This window comes from Symphodus melops (genome assembly GCF_947650265.1).
Source record: "Symphodus melops genome assembly, chromosome: 13".
Lineage (NCBI taxonomy): Eukaryota > Metazoa > Chordata > Actinopteri > Labriformes > Labridae > Symphodus > Symphodus melops.
Genome location: NC_136703.1, coordinates 12,420,603 through 12,439,810, shown reverse-complemented (window position 1 = coordinate 12,439,810; position 19,208 = coordinate 12,420,603). Strand labels below are relative to the sequence as shown.

At 42.9% G+C, this 19,208-nt stretch overlaps 1 protein-coding gene across 4 annotated transcripts in view; it reads left to right on the top strand.

Annotated features, from left to right (window-relative positions):
* rerea (arginine-glutamic acid dipeptide (RE) repeats a) overlaps window positions 1–15,694 on the top strand; it is a 118,661-nt gene extending 102,967 nt beyond the window's left edge. For 2 of the 4 annotated variants that reach the window (XM_079360568.1, XM_079360570.1), the window contains 11 exons: window positions 6,953–7,115; window positions 7,230–7,322; window positions 7,842–8,041; window positions 8,499–8,660; window positions 8,761–8,874; window positions 8,960–10,338; window positions 10,952–11,174; window positions 11,271–11,991; window positions 13,009–13,149; window positions 13,261–13,441; window positions 13,554–15,694. In XM_079360568.1, the coding sequence (XP_079216694.1) occupies window positions 6,953–7,115; window positions 7,230–7,322; window positions 7,842–8,041; window positions 8,499–8,660; window positions 8,761–8,874; window positions 8,960–10,338; window positions 10,952–11,174; window positions 11,271–11,991; window positions 13,009–13,149; window positions 13,261–13,441; window positions 13,554–13,587 (3,411 nt within the window). In that variant the 3' untranslated portion in view covers window positions 13,588–15,694. Of the gene's footprint in view, window positions 1–6,952; window positions 7,116–7,229; window positions 7,323–7,841; window positions 8,042–8,498; window positions 8,661–8,760; window positions 8,875–8,959; window positions 10,339–10,951; window positions 11,175–11,270; window positions 11,992–12,978; window positions 13,150–13,260; window positions 13,442–13,553 lie in introns of all 4 variants that reach the window. The other 2 variants (XM_079360567.1, XM_079360569.1) reach the window with 1 other exon arrangement.
* Window positions 15,695–19,208: the final 3,514 nt, after the last annotated feature.

The following is a 19,208-nucleotide window of genomic DNA, read 5'->3' as shown; positions in this document are numbered from 1 at the left end:
TGCAGAAATGAGGGTGTTCATGCCATGAGACACGACGACTATCATTAAGTGCAGAAAGCAGAATATAAAGTCTTCAGGCTCACAGTCAGAGGTGTGTGTGTGTGTGTGTGTGTGTGTGTGTGTGTGTGTGTGTGTGTGTGTGTGTGTGTGTGTGTGTGTGTGTGTGTGTGTGTGTGTGTGTGTGTGTGTGTGTGTGTGTGTGTGTGTGTGTGTGTGTGTGTGTGTGTGTGTGTGTGTGTGTGTCCGTCCCTCTTCACTGTTCCTCCTGCTTGCCCCCATTAGCCACACTCAGCCTGCAGCGTGAGCATGGCTCAAAAAAAAAAAACCCTGCCAAGGGTAAGCACCCAGCGCTGTGTAAACACACCAGGCCTGACTAGCACTCAGGAATGTTTTATATAATGTCACATAAAGGCCCAGAGGAGGAAGAGGGTGTGTCATCTGACCGTCTGCAGCTGGCTTTGCTGCCACCATTTGCTTCGCTCCAGAGAGGACGTCATGGAATATGAGCTCCCAGTCTTTAAACAACTACATTTGCTGAATTGTAGATAATAAACAGATTTTTAGTTTTATCTCAAAATGTGGTTTCCGAGTAAAACAACTACAGAACAACTTCTGAACTGATGGGTATCAGCTGCAGCTTGGTTTACCAAACAGCCAAGCAGAGAAATGGAGAGATGAAAATGAGAATTAGAAAGTTTGACCTAAATCCATGCACCACTTAATGGTATTCAGTAATTAATGTGAAAATAAGATCTTTTTTTCCACATTAATTTTTGGGCTTTTTATGCCCTTACACGCACTAACCACTGGTTCCCCCAAATAAGAACATCTTAGCATGAATATCTTCTGCTGTCTCAGGGGTTTGATTATTTTCAGTTTACTTTCACGCTATCATCACTGAGTGAAAACTGTTAGCTGTTCCTTCTATTTCCAGTTCATCTTATGTCTTTGTATTCTATGTAAGAGATACGAAACCGTATGAAAATACAAAACCATTGATTTTTATTTTTTTTTCTTGGCTTGTATATCAGAGTTTTATTTGTTTATTGATCATAAAATTGTGTCGCAAGACCACAGAGCGGCCATCATTGAACAAAGTCAATAAGACACTAACAATTTACTAGCATAGAGAAAAAGGTGTGTGTGTGTGTGTGTGTGTGTGTGTGTGTGTGTGTGTGTGTGTGTGTGTGTGTGTGTGTGTGTGTGTGTGTGTGTGTGTGTGTGTGTGTGTGTGTGTGTGTGTGTGTGTGTGTGTGTGTGTGTGTGTGTGTGTGTGTGTGTGTGTGTGTGTGTGTGTGTGTATCATTTCAGTTTTAACTCGCACAACCTTTTTTGTCCTTTTTGGAAAATTAAACCTCATACTTTATATAACCCTGCTTTAAATCTTTTTAAAACATGAAAAGATTCAGATATTTAAAAAAAATGTAACCGGTCTAGGATAATAATTTATGGAATATAATGCTTTAGTAGTCCTTTACATTAGCTTTCTGCTCAAGCCTACAGGTAGTGGGAAAAAAAGAAGAACTGATCCGTGGAGACATTTTATGCTACTGGTTCCTGTTTTCTAGAAAATCTAACACAGGTGAAGCCACGGTTTCTTTCTGGCTCGTGTTGTCACAAGTCAAACAAGTGACCACAGATGACAGTCTGATCCGAGCAAGCTGAGCAAATAGAAAGGATGATTTAAACAAAAACAAAAAAAACAAAAAAGTAAGAATACACCATCTTATCTGGCAGTTGACGGAGCAGTACTGGGAACAAAAAGTCACTGTGACCTTAAAGCTTGTTGTAACTTTCAGGGCATATGGCAGACCTGAACTGTAGACCCATTTTGAAAATGCTGCCTTGTTTCTGTCAGGAGGTGATGAGCAGAGCTGTTCTTGCACCATCTTGTTCTCTCGGAGAACAGAGTCCCCCCCCCCCCAAAAGCCTTGTCATTTACAGGATGGCCGACAGCAGAACCATGTTCTCAACACAACCTCCCAGCAGATGTTTGCCCTGGTACAAAACGTCAAATTGAATTCATTGCTGTGTCCTTAGCTCAGAAGACAGAACCTTGAGGATGACTGTGATTATAAATACTTTGGTTCGAACACTAATTAAAGCAGCTACAAACTACAGGGGCCTGGTCCATTTGGCAGCAGCTGTCAGTGGTGTGACAGAAAAGCTTCCTTGTTTGTTTAATGATATAACATGTTTAAGCTACGAAATCACTGCTGACTGATGGAAGCTCGTCTAGTGATGTTCATTCAGCAGACCGTAGGAAAAACATTTTTTTTTTTTTTCTATCTATTTCTATGTTTATTTTTTTCAGCCTAATAGATAGTGCACAGAGAGCCAGGGCTCCCTGTGTAATTGAGTTCTTTGCTGGGCTTCATGTCGTGTTTTTTTTTCTTGGGCAACGAGCTTATCAGCAGAACTCGCAGCAGAATAGAAAAAAGGCACTGTTGCCATCCAATCTGCTTTCATAGGCAAAGCGCTTACAGCAGGAAAAACACGAGTGCTGATTCTTCAGCATGTGCATCCCTGACCTGTGAAAGCAGAGCTTATTCAGTCATTCTCCGGAAGAAAGGCTCAGCGCAGCAGGGAACGGCTGTCTATTTAACCGCCTTTCACTTTTCTCTGCTCCACCAGCCAAGGTCCTTTTAGTATTCAGAGGCCGCTGTCTGCTCTGAAGCGTCACTGTGCCCGGAGGTCTAACTGTTATATATATAACAGATACATGTGATGAAATACCTTTAGAGTAGATATTAGCCCTGATAGAAGTCAAACACAAAGGGGAATTGTGTAGCTTCAGCAATAGTGAAATATTCTTAGATTTTAATTAAAGAAGAAAAATGCCTAAATAGCCACAATAAAAGTTAACATTCTAAGAGCATTCAAACATAATATTTTAGATTCCATAAATGTGTGTTGTATGTGAAGCCTTGTTGTCATGCAGAGGATTTTTATATTAGCATTTGTTTTTTACTCATGTAAATCAATTAAGAATACTTTTGTAAGTGAAAGTATAACCCAGTGTCACGCTAACTTACGGCATATTAAGGACATCATTCTCATCTAGTCTGTAGACTTGGGGGAAAAAACAGATACTTTCACTGGAATGCTTTTCATGGATGCACTGCAGATGGTATAAAATGATCCTGAAGGAATCATAAGTAGGTTTCTGACCTGCTCAACTGCATAAATGTCCACAAAGCTCTTCCCCCCCCCCCCCCCCCCCCCCCCCACACACACACACACACACACACACAGTTACAGAGAGCAGGAGGACGATAGAAAAGTCAAGCGGCGCTCACTGAAATGACACCCTTTACAACCTGTCACAGTTTATGAAGAACCTCAAGTCCGGGGTCGAGCACATACATAATTAAACTTGGTTTGATTTAGCTCCGAGAAATACATCCCCCACCTCACTGAAATGAATCAGGAAGCAATCCTCCCTCCTTGGGCAGCAGACTGTGGAGGAAGCAGGAGGAGCACAGGTTCATGCTGCACTAATGGATGTTTACACAACTCAACAACGGCCACCAGAACCCAGAAATCACATGCTGCCTGCACGCTCTGCTCTCACAGCCAAACTGCCTCAAGTTTTGAGCAGAGATTTTTTTTATTTGCTGAGTTTTTGGACAAGAGGGTTGTGGTCAGATTGAATGTTGATTGTCCATTGTTATCCTCTGTTGGCTCTTTATTCCTCCCTCTCTCAGCTCTCCTCCACTCTCGGCCCTGCCCCCCCAGCTCTCCCCTGTTCTCTCCTTCTTCCCCTGCTCTTGCCAGTAACGGCCTTAACCGTTTGGCTTCATGTCAAAGCAGGGGCCTTTTGTGGCTCTGTCACAAATCTGCCAGGAAAAACAGAAACCATCTGTTCAGGCCTGGGCCTGAGAGGGGATGAGGGTGTAAATACATGAGTTTAGCCCTCACCCTCAGCCCTGCCCGCGCACATGGGACCACCGAGCCCAGCGGTGGATCCTGCACTCGCACTTAGCCTCGGTATGAACTCCCTCCCGTAATTATTCTGTAGTCCGCTGTGGGCTCACGGTTAACCTTATTTCTTCTTAATCTTTATAGCAGGAACATAAGAACATAAGATGGATTAAAACAAAGTCACTGAATATGATCTTATGTTGTTTTGAAACACTTAATCTGCTACTATGAAGTGTCAAAAGAATGTTAGTACATTTCTCTGCATCACCTGCAGGCTTTTATAACATGTTTATTTACAGAATCTGTTTATGTGACAGTTCAGGACTCTATTTTATTCCACCGTTACTCTAAAATGCAAAGTTGAAAAAATCTTTGTTCCGGCCTACGTTTCTTCTTGAGTTTCAAACGGCACTAACCAAGTGGCACTAACAGGACTGGAGGGCCTGAGTGTCGTGATAGGAGGGTAAGCCTTTCCTTGTCAGATAATCCAGCAGCCAGAAAGCTCCTGCAGATGGAAGCAGTCTAAAATGCCTATAATACCGAGCTTATGTTGTCACTATCTCATGTTCTGTAGAGCTGCAGCACACTCCGTACCGCTCTGCAGTGATTTAGTGTACTGGAGGAAAATGATGGTGCAGAGGCCAGGGCCAATCTAGATTTGTATTTCAAGTGTTTCCGTGAAGTGTTCTAGGGAGAGGTATGTGGAGAGATTTCTGTTTTACTCTCCTCTTCACTGAATGCGAAAAGGTTACTTCACTTAGAAGAGTCAAAAACATACACACAAACTCAAAACACCCAATCAGAGAGTGATGAGGTTAAGAATGCCAGGTGTTTCTCCACCGTCAAATAAAAGGACCAAATTCTTGCTGTGCAAATTTTAGTCTTTTCTCCTATTTTTAACATAACTTTCAGTGTTTGTTTGTTTGTTTTGTTTTTTATTTTTACCCTAAACTAGTTGAGCTTACTTCGTTTGTCCCCCCAGTACGACTACATCAGGCAATACCAGCTCATCAGTGCACCTGTTAATTCCCATTCAAAAGCCCCAATGTAATGTTTTCATTAGCCCCAGCCTGATATAATGGTACTTGACATGGTGTAAGTGATGGAGAGGCAGGGTGACCTTTCCTCGTGTCTGCCGAGCTGTTGTTGAGGTCCATGTAGTTGTCAGCCTGCAGCGAGGAGGCAGAGAGGCACTGCTGAGAACAGTCATTAAGCACAGAGAAAAGCCAGCGCTCGGCACCACTCGACACGTTTGATCTGCACATTTCAATTAGATTTCACATCAGGACGCCTGCCTTCCCTCAGTTAGCACCTGCGCCCTGCCCTCCCCAACCGGCGCGACTGGGCCAAAAGAGGGCGGGGGTGAAGGCAATGCCCGGAAAGTTTTTTTGTTTGTTTTTTTCTTTTTTACCATCGTGGTGTGCATAATAGAGTAGTACTGTTAATATTTTAAGTAGATGTTTAGTCATCTTCCTTTTCCAACCTTTTCAAAAAATATTTGCCATGTGGAAATACCCTCCAATGTGCTCATCTGCATCAGTTTTGAAGTCTTAAAAACAGCACACAATGGATCTTGTACAAAGTTTAACTCAGTGCCTTTTCCATAATCCAAAGCAGTATGCTTTAATTTACCCTGAAATCTGAGAAGGTTTCATCGGGCTCACACACCCTCAGTAAATGTTCTGATAAGTAGCAGACCGACAGCCACAGCTAGATATGAATATGAATACGATGAAGAGCTACATCAAGAGCGATCTTATTAAAGCTCCTAAGCCCACTGAGATGAACATTTTTCTGCCAATCAGATGAAGCGATTGAGAAAGACTTTAGATACTCACGAGACTTGTTGGAGCAGTAAAGAAGCACACACTGGCCAATCCTTGACCTTTGCTTTTCTGCTGCAAAGACACCGAAACCTACAAGACTAGTTTTCTGTTTCATGAAGAAATGAGAATAGTTATTTATCCTTATTGCTAGAACAGCTTTAGATAAGAGACTGTTAATGGCATTTAAAACCATTTCATTAAATCCTAATGGTTGTTTTTAGTTTGGTACGTTTGTATAGAGGATGTTAAGTTATTGCTGAAAAGCTGTTAATTCACTGAGTTAGAAATTTATTTCAAGCTTCTCCGCTGAATCGGTGAAGAAAAAACAATCAATAGCCATTAAAGTTGGGAGCTTTGTTAAACAGCAGTTTTACAAACCTCAAACAATTTATGTGTGCCCTCTGGGCTTTAAAGATTATAGGTGACTTACGGCTCACCCAATAATCACAGCACACCTTCGAGAATTTGTCACAGAACCAGCAGAGGACGAATAACAAGTGAGAGTTCAAACAAGAAGGAAAAGGCCAAAACTCCAAAGAAAACTACATAATTATCTGTGACTCCTGTCTGCAATTTTCAAGGCTTGAGCATTACGAGTGCAGGGCCGGAAAGCAGCAGTTAATATGCACAGGCTGCTTCAGGAAAGTGCTTTCTGATCCATGATTGCATGTGTTAATGTTTCAGTCGGGTATTGATTTCCTAGCTGCCTTTTGTACAGTGGATTTATCCGCCTCGTTCGCTGGCAAATGCACCCCTCCAAATGTTTGATTAAAGTTCAATTGACTCTTCCAGCGAAGGGGCGAGGAGCCATTTCACTCCCTATTTGTATTGCCAAAGCTCTGCCTGACATGTTCTTTTGTTCCTATTCACGCTCCTGCCACCCAGGCAGCCACCAATGCACTGATCCTAATATCCCTGCATTCAGTCAGCCTCCTTGCCTAATCCTGGGACAGACAGCACAAACATGCCTGGCCAGTTTCAAATCCTGGCATGGACTCACCCACTCCATACCGTTTTATTGTGAGAGACCATGCTTGACTGCCTGTGTGTGTTTTCCACATATTTATTTCAACCTAAATGTAAATATGTTAGCGGGACAAATCTGTCTTAAATTTATTTGCGATCGCCCACCTCACTTTCTCCTCTTTAAAAACACATCTCTCTCTTATGATGAAGCATTGGTCTTGTGTTTGTCATTTCAGGGAGAGCTCATTACTTTCTACTACTATTGGAAGAAGACTCCTGAGGCAGCCAGTTGTCGAGCCCACCGCAGACACCGCCGCCAGCCCGTCTTCCGACGTATCAAAACACGGACGGCTTCGACCCCTGTCAACACCCCATCTCGCCCCCCCTCCAGCGAATTCTGTACGTACATTTGACCTCTACAACAGCAATCAGGCAGGAAGTGGGGACAAGACCATAAGTATATTGTGATGAGAGATTTATTCTAAGGTTTTTATTTGTCTTGTTTTTTTCCAGTGGACCTCAGCTCAGCCAGTGAAGATGACTTTGACAGTGAAGACAGCGAGCAGGAGCTGAAGGGCTACGCCTGCCGTCACTGTTTCACTACCAGTAAGACACTAACTTTCATTTACAGTCACACTCATATTATGGACTTCTTGGCTATTCAACACTTGCCGCTGTGTGACACATGGACATCCCAAGTTGACGGGACTAATTTGATCAGATCAGACATGAGCCCACAGCTCGTCCACTCTTTCTACCTCATTATCATTTCCCTCATTCCACACAGCTGGCTCACACTGCAAGGCTCCTGTCTGTTCACACTTCAGGTTTTGCCATCACTATAAGGCTGGCTAATAACTCACTTCATAGCTGTGACCTCCATAGACATTAATACATTCCTGAAAGTATGTAGCACAAGACAGTTTTGCACATTATTTTTAATTTAGCTGCTTATTGTAAAAAATAATATTTGCCTCATTAGATTTTGAACTTACAAGAGATTTAACGAAATTCTATCCGTTTGATTGTATTCCTAAAGTTCTAAGATAATTTCTGTTTGTCCTTCCTAACACCTGTGAGAGCGTTATTTCACAACTGTAAATGGCTTCTTTTTTCTTTTTTTAGCCTCCAAGGACTGGCACCACGGGGGTCGTGAGAACATCTTGCTGTGCACAGACTGCCGCATCCACTTCAAGAAGTACGGTGAGCTGCCCCCCATTGAGAAGCCAGTGGACCCGCCACCATTTATGTTCAAACCTGTCAAAGAGGAAGAAGATGGACTCAGCGGGAAGCATAGCATGAGGACCCGACGGAACCGAGGCTCGGTGAGCTCACACTCCTGCTCGCTATCTATCCGTCTACTTTCACCTCTAAGAACCAAAGAGTTGTCTGCAGAGCCAGATGAGAAAGAAATGAGTCTTTTCTCTTCTCAAATAGATCATTGTGCAACAACTAAAAGTGACCTTGTGTGTTTTTCTCATTTCTCGTCAGATATGTTATTATACTTAATATAAGACACTTTCACCTGACAAGTCCAATTAAACTTTTATTACTAGAAAAATAAGTCAGAAATTGCCTTTAACAAATAACATTAGCTTCCCTTTAAGCAAAATGTACTTTTTAAGATTTCTTGCATTAAGATAAAGATGTCTGTTTAAGGGGAGCTTTGACAGAGATTGTTTCATAAATCTTCATTTGGAGTTTGTAAAATCTCAATTACTTCTAACCAAAGTAGCCTCTGCCATGCCATGCTGACTGTGTTCTGTCTTTTTTTATCTACAGATGTCGACGCTACGTAGTGGTCGTAAGAAGCAGACAGCAAGCCCAGATGGCAGAGCTTCGCCTACCAACGAGGACCTGCGCTCCAGTGGACGTACTTCACCCAGCGCAGCAAGTACTGACAGCACCGACAGCAAGACAGACTCCATGAAGAAGCCAAGCAAGGTAAACGTGGACATCACTGCATGAAACGTAGTATTTCAGTGCATATATCTCTATAAACGTCAGCCTAATGACTCTGCTGCTTCATTTCATTCATTCATAGAAGATTAAAGAGGAGGCTCCTTCACCTATGAAGAGTGCCAAACGGCAACGAGAAAAGGGAGCTTCAGACACAGAGGAGCCGGAGAGAGCCAGTGCCAAAAAGTCAAAGACACAAGTGAGTGTATGCCCCTTTAAAAATCTGTTCCTATACATTTCAATGGACACTTTGTATCATGGTAATCATCCTCTCTGTTTGTTAGGAGCTGAACAGGCCCGACTCGCCCTCAGAATGCGAGGGTGAAGGGGAAGGTGAGGGCGAGAGCTCTGATGGCCGCAGCATTAATGAGGAGCTCAGTAGCGATCCTAAAGACATCGACCAGGACAACCGGAGCTCCTCTCCGAGCATCCCCAGTCCCAGAGACAATGAAAGTGACTCAGACTCCTCTGCCCAGCAGCAGCAGCTCCTTCAGAGCCAGCACCCTCCAGTCATCCAGTGTCAGCCAGGCACATCAGCTGCTGCCTCAGCACCACCTCCACCTACAACCTCAGCCCCCTCGCTGCCCACACAGGTCTCCCCCACAGCGGCCTCCACCTCTCTACCTCCCCAGCCTCTTCCCTCGGCTGGCCCATTGTCTCTTATCCAGTCAGGAGCAAACCTCCACCCTCAAAGGCTTCCTTCTCCACACTCTCCCATGACTCAGGCTCCGCCTCCAGGCCCCACAGTTCCACCTCCATCATTACCAAGCCCACATCACGGGCCCATGCCTCCCTTACCACATCCACTGCAGCCTAGTCCCTCACACATGCCTCACCCTCACTCCATCCCCCCTCAGGGCTTCCCTGTGGGTCAGTCTCAGGTCCCAACCCTTCAAATCCCTGGCCAATCACAGCAGAGGCCACACACGCCTCCTTCCCAGTCCCAGTCTTCTGTTCAGAGTGGATGTCAGCCTCCCAGAGAGCAGCCTCTGCCTCCTGCCCCCATGTCCATGCCTCACATCAAGCCACCGCCAACCACGCCTATTCCGCAGATTCCCAACCCACAGTCCCACAAACACCCACCCCACGCGTCGGCACCACCGTTCCCTCAGATGCCTTCCAACCTGCCTCCACCCCCTGCCCTCAAACCGCTCAGCTCTTTGTCCACCCACCATCCTCCATCTGCACACCCACCGCCCCTGCAACTCATGCCTCAAGGCCAGCAGCTTCAGCCTCCCCCTGCCCAGCCTCCAGTCCTCACGCAGTCCCAGACCCTCCCTCCATCAGCCAGCCACCAACCTCCACCAGCTCCGCCTCTGCCGCCCTCTGCAGCAGCCTCACACCCAAATGGGCTACCACAGTCTCCATTTTCAACTCATCCTTTCAACACAGTTCTACCTCCAACTGGCCCTCCACCATCGTCATCTAACTCTATGCCTAGTATACAGTCTCCATCTTCCTCCACTCCATCCTCATCCATCTCTATGCCACTTCCTGCCTCGGTCACTTGTGCTGGACCTGGCCCGGCACTCCCTCCCATACACATAAAAGAAGAGCCATTGGACGAGTTGGAAGAACCAGAGAGCCCACCAGCACCCCAGAGAAGCCCCTCCCCAGAGCCTACAGTCGTCAACACGCCGAGTCACGCCAGCCAATCAGCACGGTGAGTCTACATGCACTGATTCTGACCTAAACACTCTCTGTTTAAGAACAAACTATTTAGGGAGTCTCTTGGGCTGCTTGTTGTCTCGTCTGGGGATTCTGATGAGCTCTTAAACACATCCAACAACAAAGAGCTTCACACTTTAAGGCTTCTGGTGTAAGAATGTCCTCCGCAAAAAAAAACAGACATCCAAGGCTGCAATTAGCCCTGAGCTCTGAGTGGCTGGTGACTAGGAATTATTTGGGATGGAGAGCAGCAAGATTAATTACAGTGAAATGCGAGTGAACTGAGGCATCTGAATAAAACTGTGTAGTTGCCCTGTGCTTAAGTGACTCTCAGACTGCCAATGAATAGCAATGAGGATTTTAATAAATACTCCACATAGCCACAGAAGTGAATGCCGAGGGAGTTTGTTTCCCTTTGAATAATGGACCAGTGTCAGCTAATTCGAGCTGTCTTTTTATCTAATGGGACATTATCCTTCCATTCAACATGCAACATTTAACATGAATATCATGCCCCGAGACTACTAATTTACAAACTGGAACATCATCCCCTTTTATGAGTAAACGTTGAGAATGTTTAAAATGTCTTCTTTCTATCATGACCACAGGTTCTATAAGCACCTGGACCGGGGCTACAACTCGTGTGCTAGGACAGATTTCTACTTCACTCCCCTGGCTTCATCGAAGCTTGCCAAAAAGCGAGAGGATGCTCTTGAGAAAGCCAAGAGGGAAGCAGAACAGAAAGCAAGGGAAGAGAAGGAGAGAGAGAGGGAGAGGGAAAAAGAGCGGGAAAGAGAACGAGAACGAGAAAAAGAAGCAGAGCGAGCTGCGGTGAGTGGTCGTGTTTGTCTACCTTTTTTTTTTTTTTTGCACTGGTCATTTTTTTCCTTGAATTGTAACTCAATATGACATTTTCTTCCCTCACAGAAAGCCTCCAGTTCTTCTCATGACGGCAGAATGGGTGAACCTCAGATGGCTGGCCCCGCCCACATGCGGTCACCCTTTGATGGTCCCCCCACTACGATAGCAGCTGTGCCACCGTATATCGGACCTGACACTCCCGCCCTTCGCACCCTTAGCGAGTATGCTCGACCTCATGTCATGTCCCCTACCAATCGAAACCATCCATTCTTTGTGTCCCTCAACCCTGCGGACCCCCTGCTGGCCTATCACATGCCCAGCTTATACAACGCCGACCCTGGAATGCGGGAGCGCGAGCTACGAGAGCGGGAGATGCGAGAAAGGGAGATCCGTGAGAGGGAGCTGAGGGAAAGGATGAAACCTGGTTTTGAGGTTAAGCCCCCAGAGATGGACACACTTCACCCTTCCACAAATCCCATGGAGCACTTTGCCCGGCATGGGGCCATCGCATTGCCCCCCATGGCAGGCCCTCACCCTTTCGCCTCCTTCCATCACGGCCTGAACCCATTAGAGCGTGAGCGGCTGGCCCTTGCTGGGCCACAGCTGCGGCCAGAAATGAGCTACCCAGAGAGGTTGGCTGCAGAGAGACTTCATGCTGAGAGGATGGCCACAGTAGCCAACGACCCCATCGCCCGTCTACAGATGTTCAATGTCACGCCACACCACCACCAGCACTCGCATATTCACTCCCATCTACACCTGCACCAGCAAGATCCTCTCCACCAAGGTAAATGAAAGCCCTGCATATAAACCTACATGTAACTGTGTTGTTAGTAGTGTCTTCAAATAATCAAATATTTAATGTATTTCAAGATATTATTAGATATCAACTTAATTAAAACAACATGTTTTGAATACCTAAATGATTATACCTCTATATCTACACCAACGTTTGAGATTGGCAAAAAAAAAAATTTGTAACATTTGTTATGTAATGAATATCTGAAACGATAATAATCTCAATTGATATACACTTTCATAGTCTGTAATTATGTTAATGCATGAAACTGATGTTGCTGAAGATAAATTCATAAGTAGGAAAAACAAATGAATCCCTTCATATCTTACTTACACTTTAAGCAGGTGTTCATGTTCAGTTAGTCTTTGACTTTGCTCTTTGAATATTCCGTTTATTTTAATGATTGTCTTGTTAAGTCATATTTGTGATTGTGATCTTTTGTAATTCAATATTGTGACATGAAAACAGAGTCCAGTACTGTTTGTATTAATAGATGTAAATTGTTTATATACACTATTTAAATGAAGTGTTGGACCAAGAATAGAGCTAAGGTGAACTCCAGAGATGAATAAATATAGATTGAAGATGCAGCAATCTAAAAGATGTTTTTAAACAATGAGCTACCTTATGAAGAAGTATTTCATTGAAGTATAATATTTTTCTCAATAATGTCAAAAATTGCAAAGGGGGGATTAAATAATATCTTATCTATTTAAACTATAAAAGAGTTAAACTCTTTTATAGTTTAACTCAGAGATAGTTCTGAAGTGCATTCTGTTGAATTTTAGGTAGAATAAACAGAAGTACAGTATATTAGTGGATTCATGTAGTGAAGTTGTTCCTGCTCTTGGTTCAACCTTGAGAGAAGTCACATTATATTAATGTCTGTATCATTAATGCCTGTAGTATGTACTGTGTGTGATGCATTGTATTGTAATGAGTGTACCTTGAACCTAAGAGTCTGACAGCCAGAAGGTGGTGGTGAATGTCTTGTGTGTCCTCCAGGTTCGGGGGGCCACCCCCTGGCAGTAGATCCCCTGGGTGGACCTCACCTGGCCCGCTTCCCCTACCCACCCGGCGCCATCCCCAACGCTCTCCTCGGCCAGCCGCCACATGAACACGAGATGCTTCGCCACCCAGTTTTCGGTAAACTCTCTGCCAATATCATATCTCATTAACAGTAATATCACATCAAATCAAATCAACCCCAGCTCTGCCATGTAGCCTGATCAAATCTTTTTGTTGTGCCTCTTCCAGGTACTCCATACCCAAGGGACCTACCAGGAGGTCTGCCACCGCCCATGTCCGCAGCCCACCAGCTGCAAGCCATGCACGCCCAATCAGCGGAGCTCCAGAGGCTAGCCATGGAGCAGCAATGGCTCCATGGGCACCATCACATGCATGGAGGACCATTGCCTGGCCAGGAGGACTACTACAGGTCAGACAAGCAACATCCAATCAGGATAATCATGTTAAAAGGACAAATAAACTTCATTGCTGTGCTTTGATTTTTTTTAATAATCACGCTTCTTTTTTTGTTTATATTTCAGCCGGCTTAAAAAGGAGAGTGACAAGCAGCTGTAACATGTCAGGGGAGGAAGCGACTGACAGGTGCAGGACCCGGGAAGTTGTTACAGAGTTGTTACATTCAGTTTTGAAGAACGGAAAAGGGCCAAGTGGATCGTCTGAAATTTCTTCTGCTTTTCGGTTTTTGTTCCTGTCAAGGACTTTTTTTTTTTTTTTTTTTATATGATTTTTGAAGACATTGACTTTCTTTGGTATATAGCCAGTAGTGACAACGTCCTCAAGACTCCTGCATGACAAGCTTCCCTGACATTTTTTGTAGGTGCTAGAACAAGACACTGTGCTTATCGACAAAAAAAAGACCAGTCAGGCCGTTTAAGGAAAAATAACAAGTGCTATCTTAAATTCAACATTTATTTTAATACATTGTTGGAGGTTTTTCATAATTTTACGAAAAGCTACAGCATGGCGTTTTTGAGTCTGTAAATAGTATATATAAACATATAATTATTATTATAATTATTATTATTACTAGATGTGGACTCCAAACCAAGTCGTTTTAACCTCTGATATAATTGATTTGAAGCATTATCCCTTGTTTCAGAGGGGAGCACCATGGCATTATATGAGCAGTTTCTGAGAGAGTTGTGGTTCAGTTGTGACGTTCCTCTGACATCACTGTGTTAGATTTAGTCAAACATTCACCGTGTAAACCATAAATGTGGCACACCCACATCCATTCATCACACCGCAGGTTGTCAGAATGTGTAAACTCGACGTGTTCGGTTCATGATTTGAAACACTTGAAGAGGTGGCACGGTTGTCTCTGCGTCCTGTGTGGAGTGATCACCGAGGCCATGGATTTAAAAAGTTTTGAAAAAATTACAGTTTGCACTGAGAGAGCTCCACTCTTCTGGTTTTATCATTTTTCTTAAAATCTCTATTTAAGTCAAGTAAAATGGAGTTACACTTCATTCTTACTTTGTTGTTTTACAAAGAATGATTTTAGTGATGACCTTTTTAAGTGTGGACACCAGAAAAATGTTTCGCTGAACTGAAGAATTTTTGAAAATTACTTTGAGTTCTTATAAATTATCAGGACCTCAATTTGTTGAAAATACCAGGAGCAAAACAGGACTTTGGGATTGTTTTAAAGTGTGAATGGTAGTGAGTCAGTTGAAGGTGTGCTCTGTGTCACTGGCTCTTTTCCTGGTCCAGTCATTCATGTTTGTCACAGGGCTTACGATTCAAACAAAGCTACAATGATGTTCACTGTGACACTCGAGGGGGCCTACCGTAATGCGACGACCAGGAGATACGAGTATCCATGATTTGGTAAGAGTGTGTGTGTAAGAGTGTGTGAGTGTGTTTTCCTTACAATATTTTCGGATGCCTTGGTTCCTTCGGGATACATGCAGCCTCCTGTACCTCAGGAGTTTGTGTTTGTGTGTGCCACTGACTGTTACAAGTCGAGTTGACCTGTCAATACAGTGCACATGAGCCTAAGTTTGTCTCTTTTTTTAATTGTTTTTATCTGTTGTTATGACATGAGTTCTGCATTTGTTCCACGAACTAAGACTGTTTGACCGTCATGGACGTTTATAAAACTGTGGGGGGGGGGATTCTTTTACCAAATGAAGAAACTGTACTTGCATTTAAAAGTGACCATATCTACCGGTGGAGCACTATAATTTACATTTGAAACACTTTCAAGCATTTTCGAAGTCATGCCCCCTTTTTAAGCAACCCAAAAAATCTTGAAATCCTTGACTCACTCCTTCTCGCCATCTCCCATCCATTTTCCACCTCTCTTCCGACAACAACTCCTCATCATCTTCGCCTTTTTTTTTCCCTGACGGGTTCCCTTGCCTTTTATTCCCTCTTTTTTGTGTCTCCAAAACCTTTGATGTTAAGTGTTGTCAATGGTTTAGCTTCTTGTTTGAAAGCGGCAATAGCAGAATGTCAATTCTGACTGCTAAGATTTATATATATACTGGTATCTTGAAGCTTATTGTATATATGAGTAGTCGCCATGGGATGACACAATGTAAACAAAAAGTAGAAATAATAAGAAAAATTGTGAGTCCTGTGTTCTCTCCATTTGAGTATTTTGTAATTTTTTTGAAAAATTTGTGGAATTAAAATAAACGACTAAGTTACACCACAAGATACGACTTCATCTTTCTTTGTGCTTCTGATATGATATAAATGTAATTTATTTCTTAGTAAACAATAGATGTAACACTGCTCAACATGATTGTCTTTGAATGGTTAACACGCATTAATTCTTCCTCCCTTTGACTCAGTGGTAAAGAAAAACAGCAGAAAAAGCTTTTATTTCTTTTTTCTTACATGTCTGAAATGTATTTCTCCAGCTGAGCAGAGAAACTTAAATTCTTTGATAGCAGTCATGTCCCACATTTGCTTTTGAATAATATAGTTTTTTGCAGGACATGAGAAATGTGCTACAGAAAAGATCAAGCTCTCCTGTTTCTCATTTTCCAGCCTTCAATTCTCTCAGTTCCACAAACACGGAGCTTTAAGAGATTAGCTCAGCAGCAGGTAGTGTATCTCAGGGCTGAATATTGCACCGCTATGGTATAATAACATCAGAGGCGGGCTAAGCCAGAAGGAACACTTACTCAGCCTGAGATGCCTCGCTATCAGCGGTGCTGGGGCTGTCATTTCATCCCGTGTGTGTGGGGAGTGATAGACCAGCAATCTGTGATGCTGTGCCGCAGCCATGGCTGTCATTTTGAGGGAGAGCCATTATTCTACCACTGCTCTCTGAAATGATGCCCTGTCCTCAGGAAAATCGAGCTTCCTTGGATGCTCTATCCTGGGGCTGTCATGTGACGGAGGTGCTGTTTGCTTCTTGTTGCTGGCTCGCTTCACCTCCCCATAAGAAACAACAAGACGTCAGATCGAAGCGGCACTGGTTGGTTGAATAATTCATCTCCCCTCCTCCTCCTCCTCACCGGAGATGGAGCGACTGTGACTTGTGTCAACTCAAATCCTTCTCATAATACTGTGTACCCCTCAGGCATGCATACAGGGATACATCGTCTCAGAAAAAAAATTATTTCTGTCTGAATAGCAATACGTTTTGTGCTGTCCTTAATGTTATTGTGGCTGCAGCAGCATGTTTCGGACACAGAGCCTGCTCTGCTCTTCTGTCCTCCTGTGTCTCTCTCACTCTGCTGGGCCTGCTGCAGAGTGGTGTTCAGTAGCAGACAGGAGCCTACGTCTCATTAGTGCATTCAGTCAGAAGGCTTCTGTGCTCCTTCAGTAGGTAGCTCCTCTGTAGCCGAACAAGAGTCTGTTTACATATAAATGAGCGGGCAAACAAAGCAAGGCTGCTGTAGGTGTGATTCCTCATAGTCCTCTTTAGTTGTCTGCTGTTTTATGTGCTTTGTGCAGAAATATAATCAGTGGTTTCACAATTTCTCTTGGACATATGCTTTTTCTTCCTTCCGTTTTTTTTTTTGGGAGGGGTTCTGGGAATCCTCCCAGCATGCACTAGGGCAAGATATTCTACTGCATAAGTACATTTTTTTGTTGCTCCTGCCTTGCCTCTGCCTTAATAACAATATTCTTCAAAGACACTGGTAATAGGATTAGCCTTAACTTCTTTTTTCTATGACAACATGTTGATTAATGTTAAACCTGGTTTCAGAACGCAGAAAGTTAAGCATGTAGCTATTTCTGAAATTCAATCTGGATAGCGTGGTTGTTCATATCTAGTAAGTATATGGATGGCATTCATTAACTTACAAAACAGGTAACCTGTGGCTGTGGGAAAATCCTCCATAAATGGAGCACAGCTGCAGGATTTTGATTTATGCAAATAAAGATCATTTAACCCATCTAAAATGCAAATGATCCCATCTCAAAAATGCAAACATGCATTTTATTTAAACAAGGTCTATTCATTTTAGACAGCTGAATATTCATATCAAGTGAATAACCTTCATTTTCCAAGGAAAGGTTAGAGCAGGGTTTTCCTGTAAATGTTGGAACGATAACTACACCTGGAGGAGGACTTAAATTCTGCTGTATGGCAAAATACTTGTCATGTTGCTGTGTGCAAAATCAGAGTTAGGGTCAAGCTGAAAACTCAGGCTCTGTATTTGCACAAAGCAGGTGTGAAATAAACAAACCTGCTGCTTCATTTTTTTCAAATATTTATTTAGATTGAAAATACAAATAATGATAACATAGGAAAAATAAAAAGCAATTATAACTAGCTATATAATTTTTTATCTTGCCATAACCATAGGACACAACTTTTTACAAACCTGCTGCTTCATGGTTGACAAAAGCATCCTCAGAAATTTAAATAACACAAGAGTCTGTCCAGTGTGTTGGTTCACCTGTGATCACCTGTGATCACCTCCTTATCAAACATGGCTGAGCTTCCACTTCAAGTCAGTCTTTTTTAAGAGATGTGTACCACTGTTGATAATCAAGTTCAGAAGTACATTATTGCTAAAAAAAAAAAAAAAAAAGAAAGGTAATAACACGGTGTGAAGAATTCAGACAAAAAAAGATGAGGACATGCTCATGAGGATCTTTTACTGAGATTTTATACAAAATCTCTTCAAAAATGGATGGTTTGTACCTGTCCATTTCATTCTATTGCACGGATAAGTCAACTTTCTTTTCTTCTTTTTATAAAAATAATGTATGTTAAGTTATGCTCCTTTGTATATTTGTTGTATGTAGGAATAAACCTGTTGGAACTGTTTTTCCTTAGCACAATGAATCCAAGGACATTTACTCCAGTGCTGACTTAAATACAGCTTTAAGGCTTTGTATTTCTACTTGGACACTTTATAGAAGGAAAACAGTACTTCAACATCCTCACTTTTTTTTTTATCATCAGTGCTCGAGTCAGTAATAACTTTTCAGATAAAGTTTGAGCAAATGTAACATTTAGTGGGTTTACTACACATTGGGGTATACCAGATTTAGGTATAAAGCCAGTTATATAATAAGAAATAAATATAATTTTATATTAATGCTTTGGATTTTTTACTATGATATAATAAAGTATTGCTACTGATACGTAAAAAATCGGAATAGTCTTTTACAACTGCTTTATACTTCTCTACATTTCTGTATGATAAATACTTTATCCAATCAAACTTTATTTGTTAAGCACTGTGAAACAACCACAGCTGTAAAGTCCTGTACAGAAGCTGAGAGAGCAGGTGGGCGTGTAAAGGGTGTTGAATCTGAGAGAGGTAGGGCAGGGAAAGACCATTTAGAGGTTTAAATGCAAATAAAATAATTTAAAATGGATCCTAAATTGTACAGGCAACCAGTGGAGGGAGGCTAACATGGGGGAAATGTGATCATATTTATGTGTGCCAGTTAAAAGACGTTCAGCTGCATTTTGTACCATCCGGAGACAGGCGATGGAAGACCCACTAACTCCCACACACAATCCATTACAGTAATCCAGCAGAGTGGTAACAAAGGCGTGGATTACTGTCTCAAAGTGCTACCTCGAAAGAATTGGCTATTTTGGCCAGCTGCCTGAGAAGGAAAAAAATAGAATTTACAACAGCCTTAATCTGACTCTCAAGTTTAACATCAGGGTCCACTTTAACCTCTAGGTTACTGCTTGGTATACTGGGCCACGGAACCCAGATCTACAGGAGGAGTCCCAGTGGTAC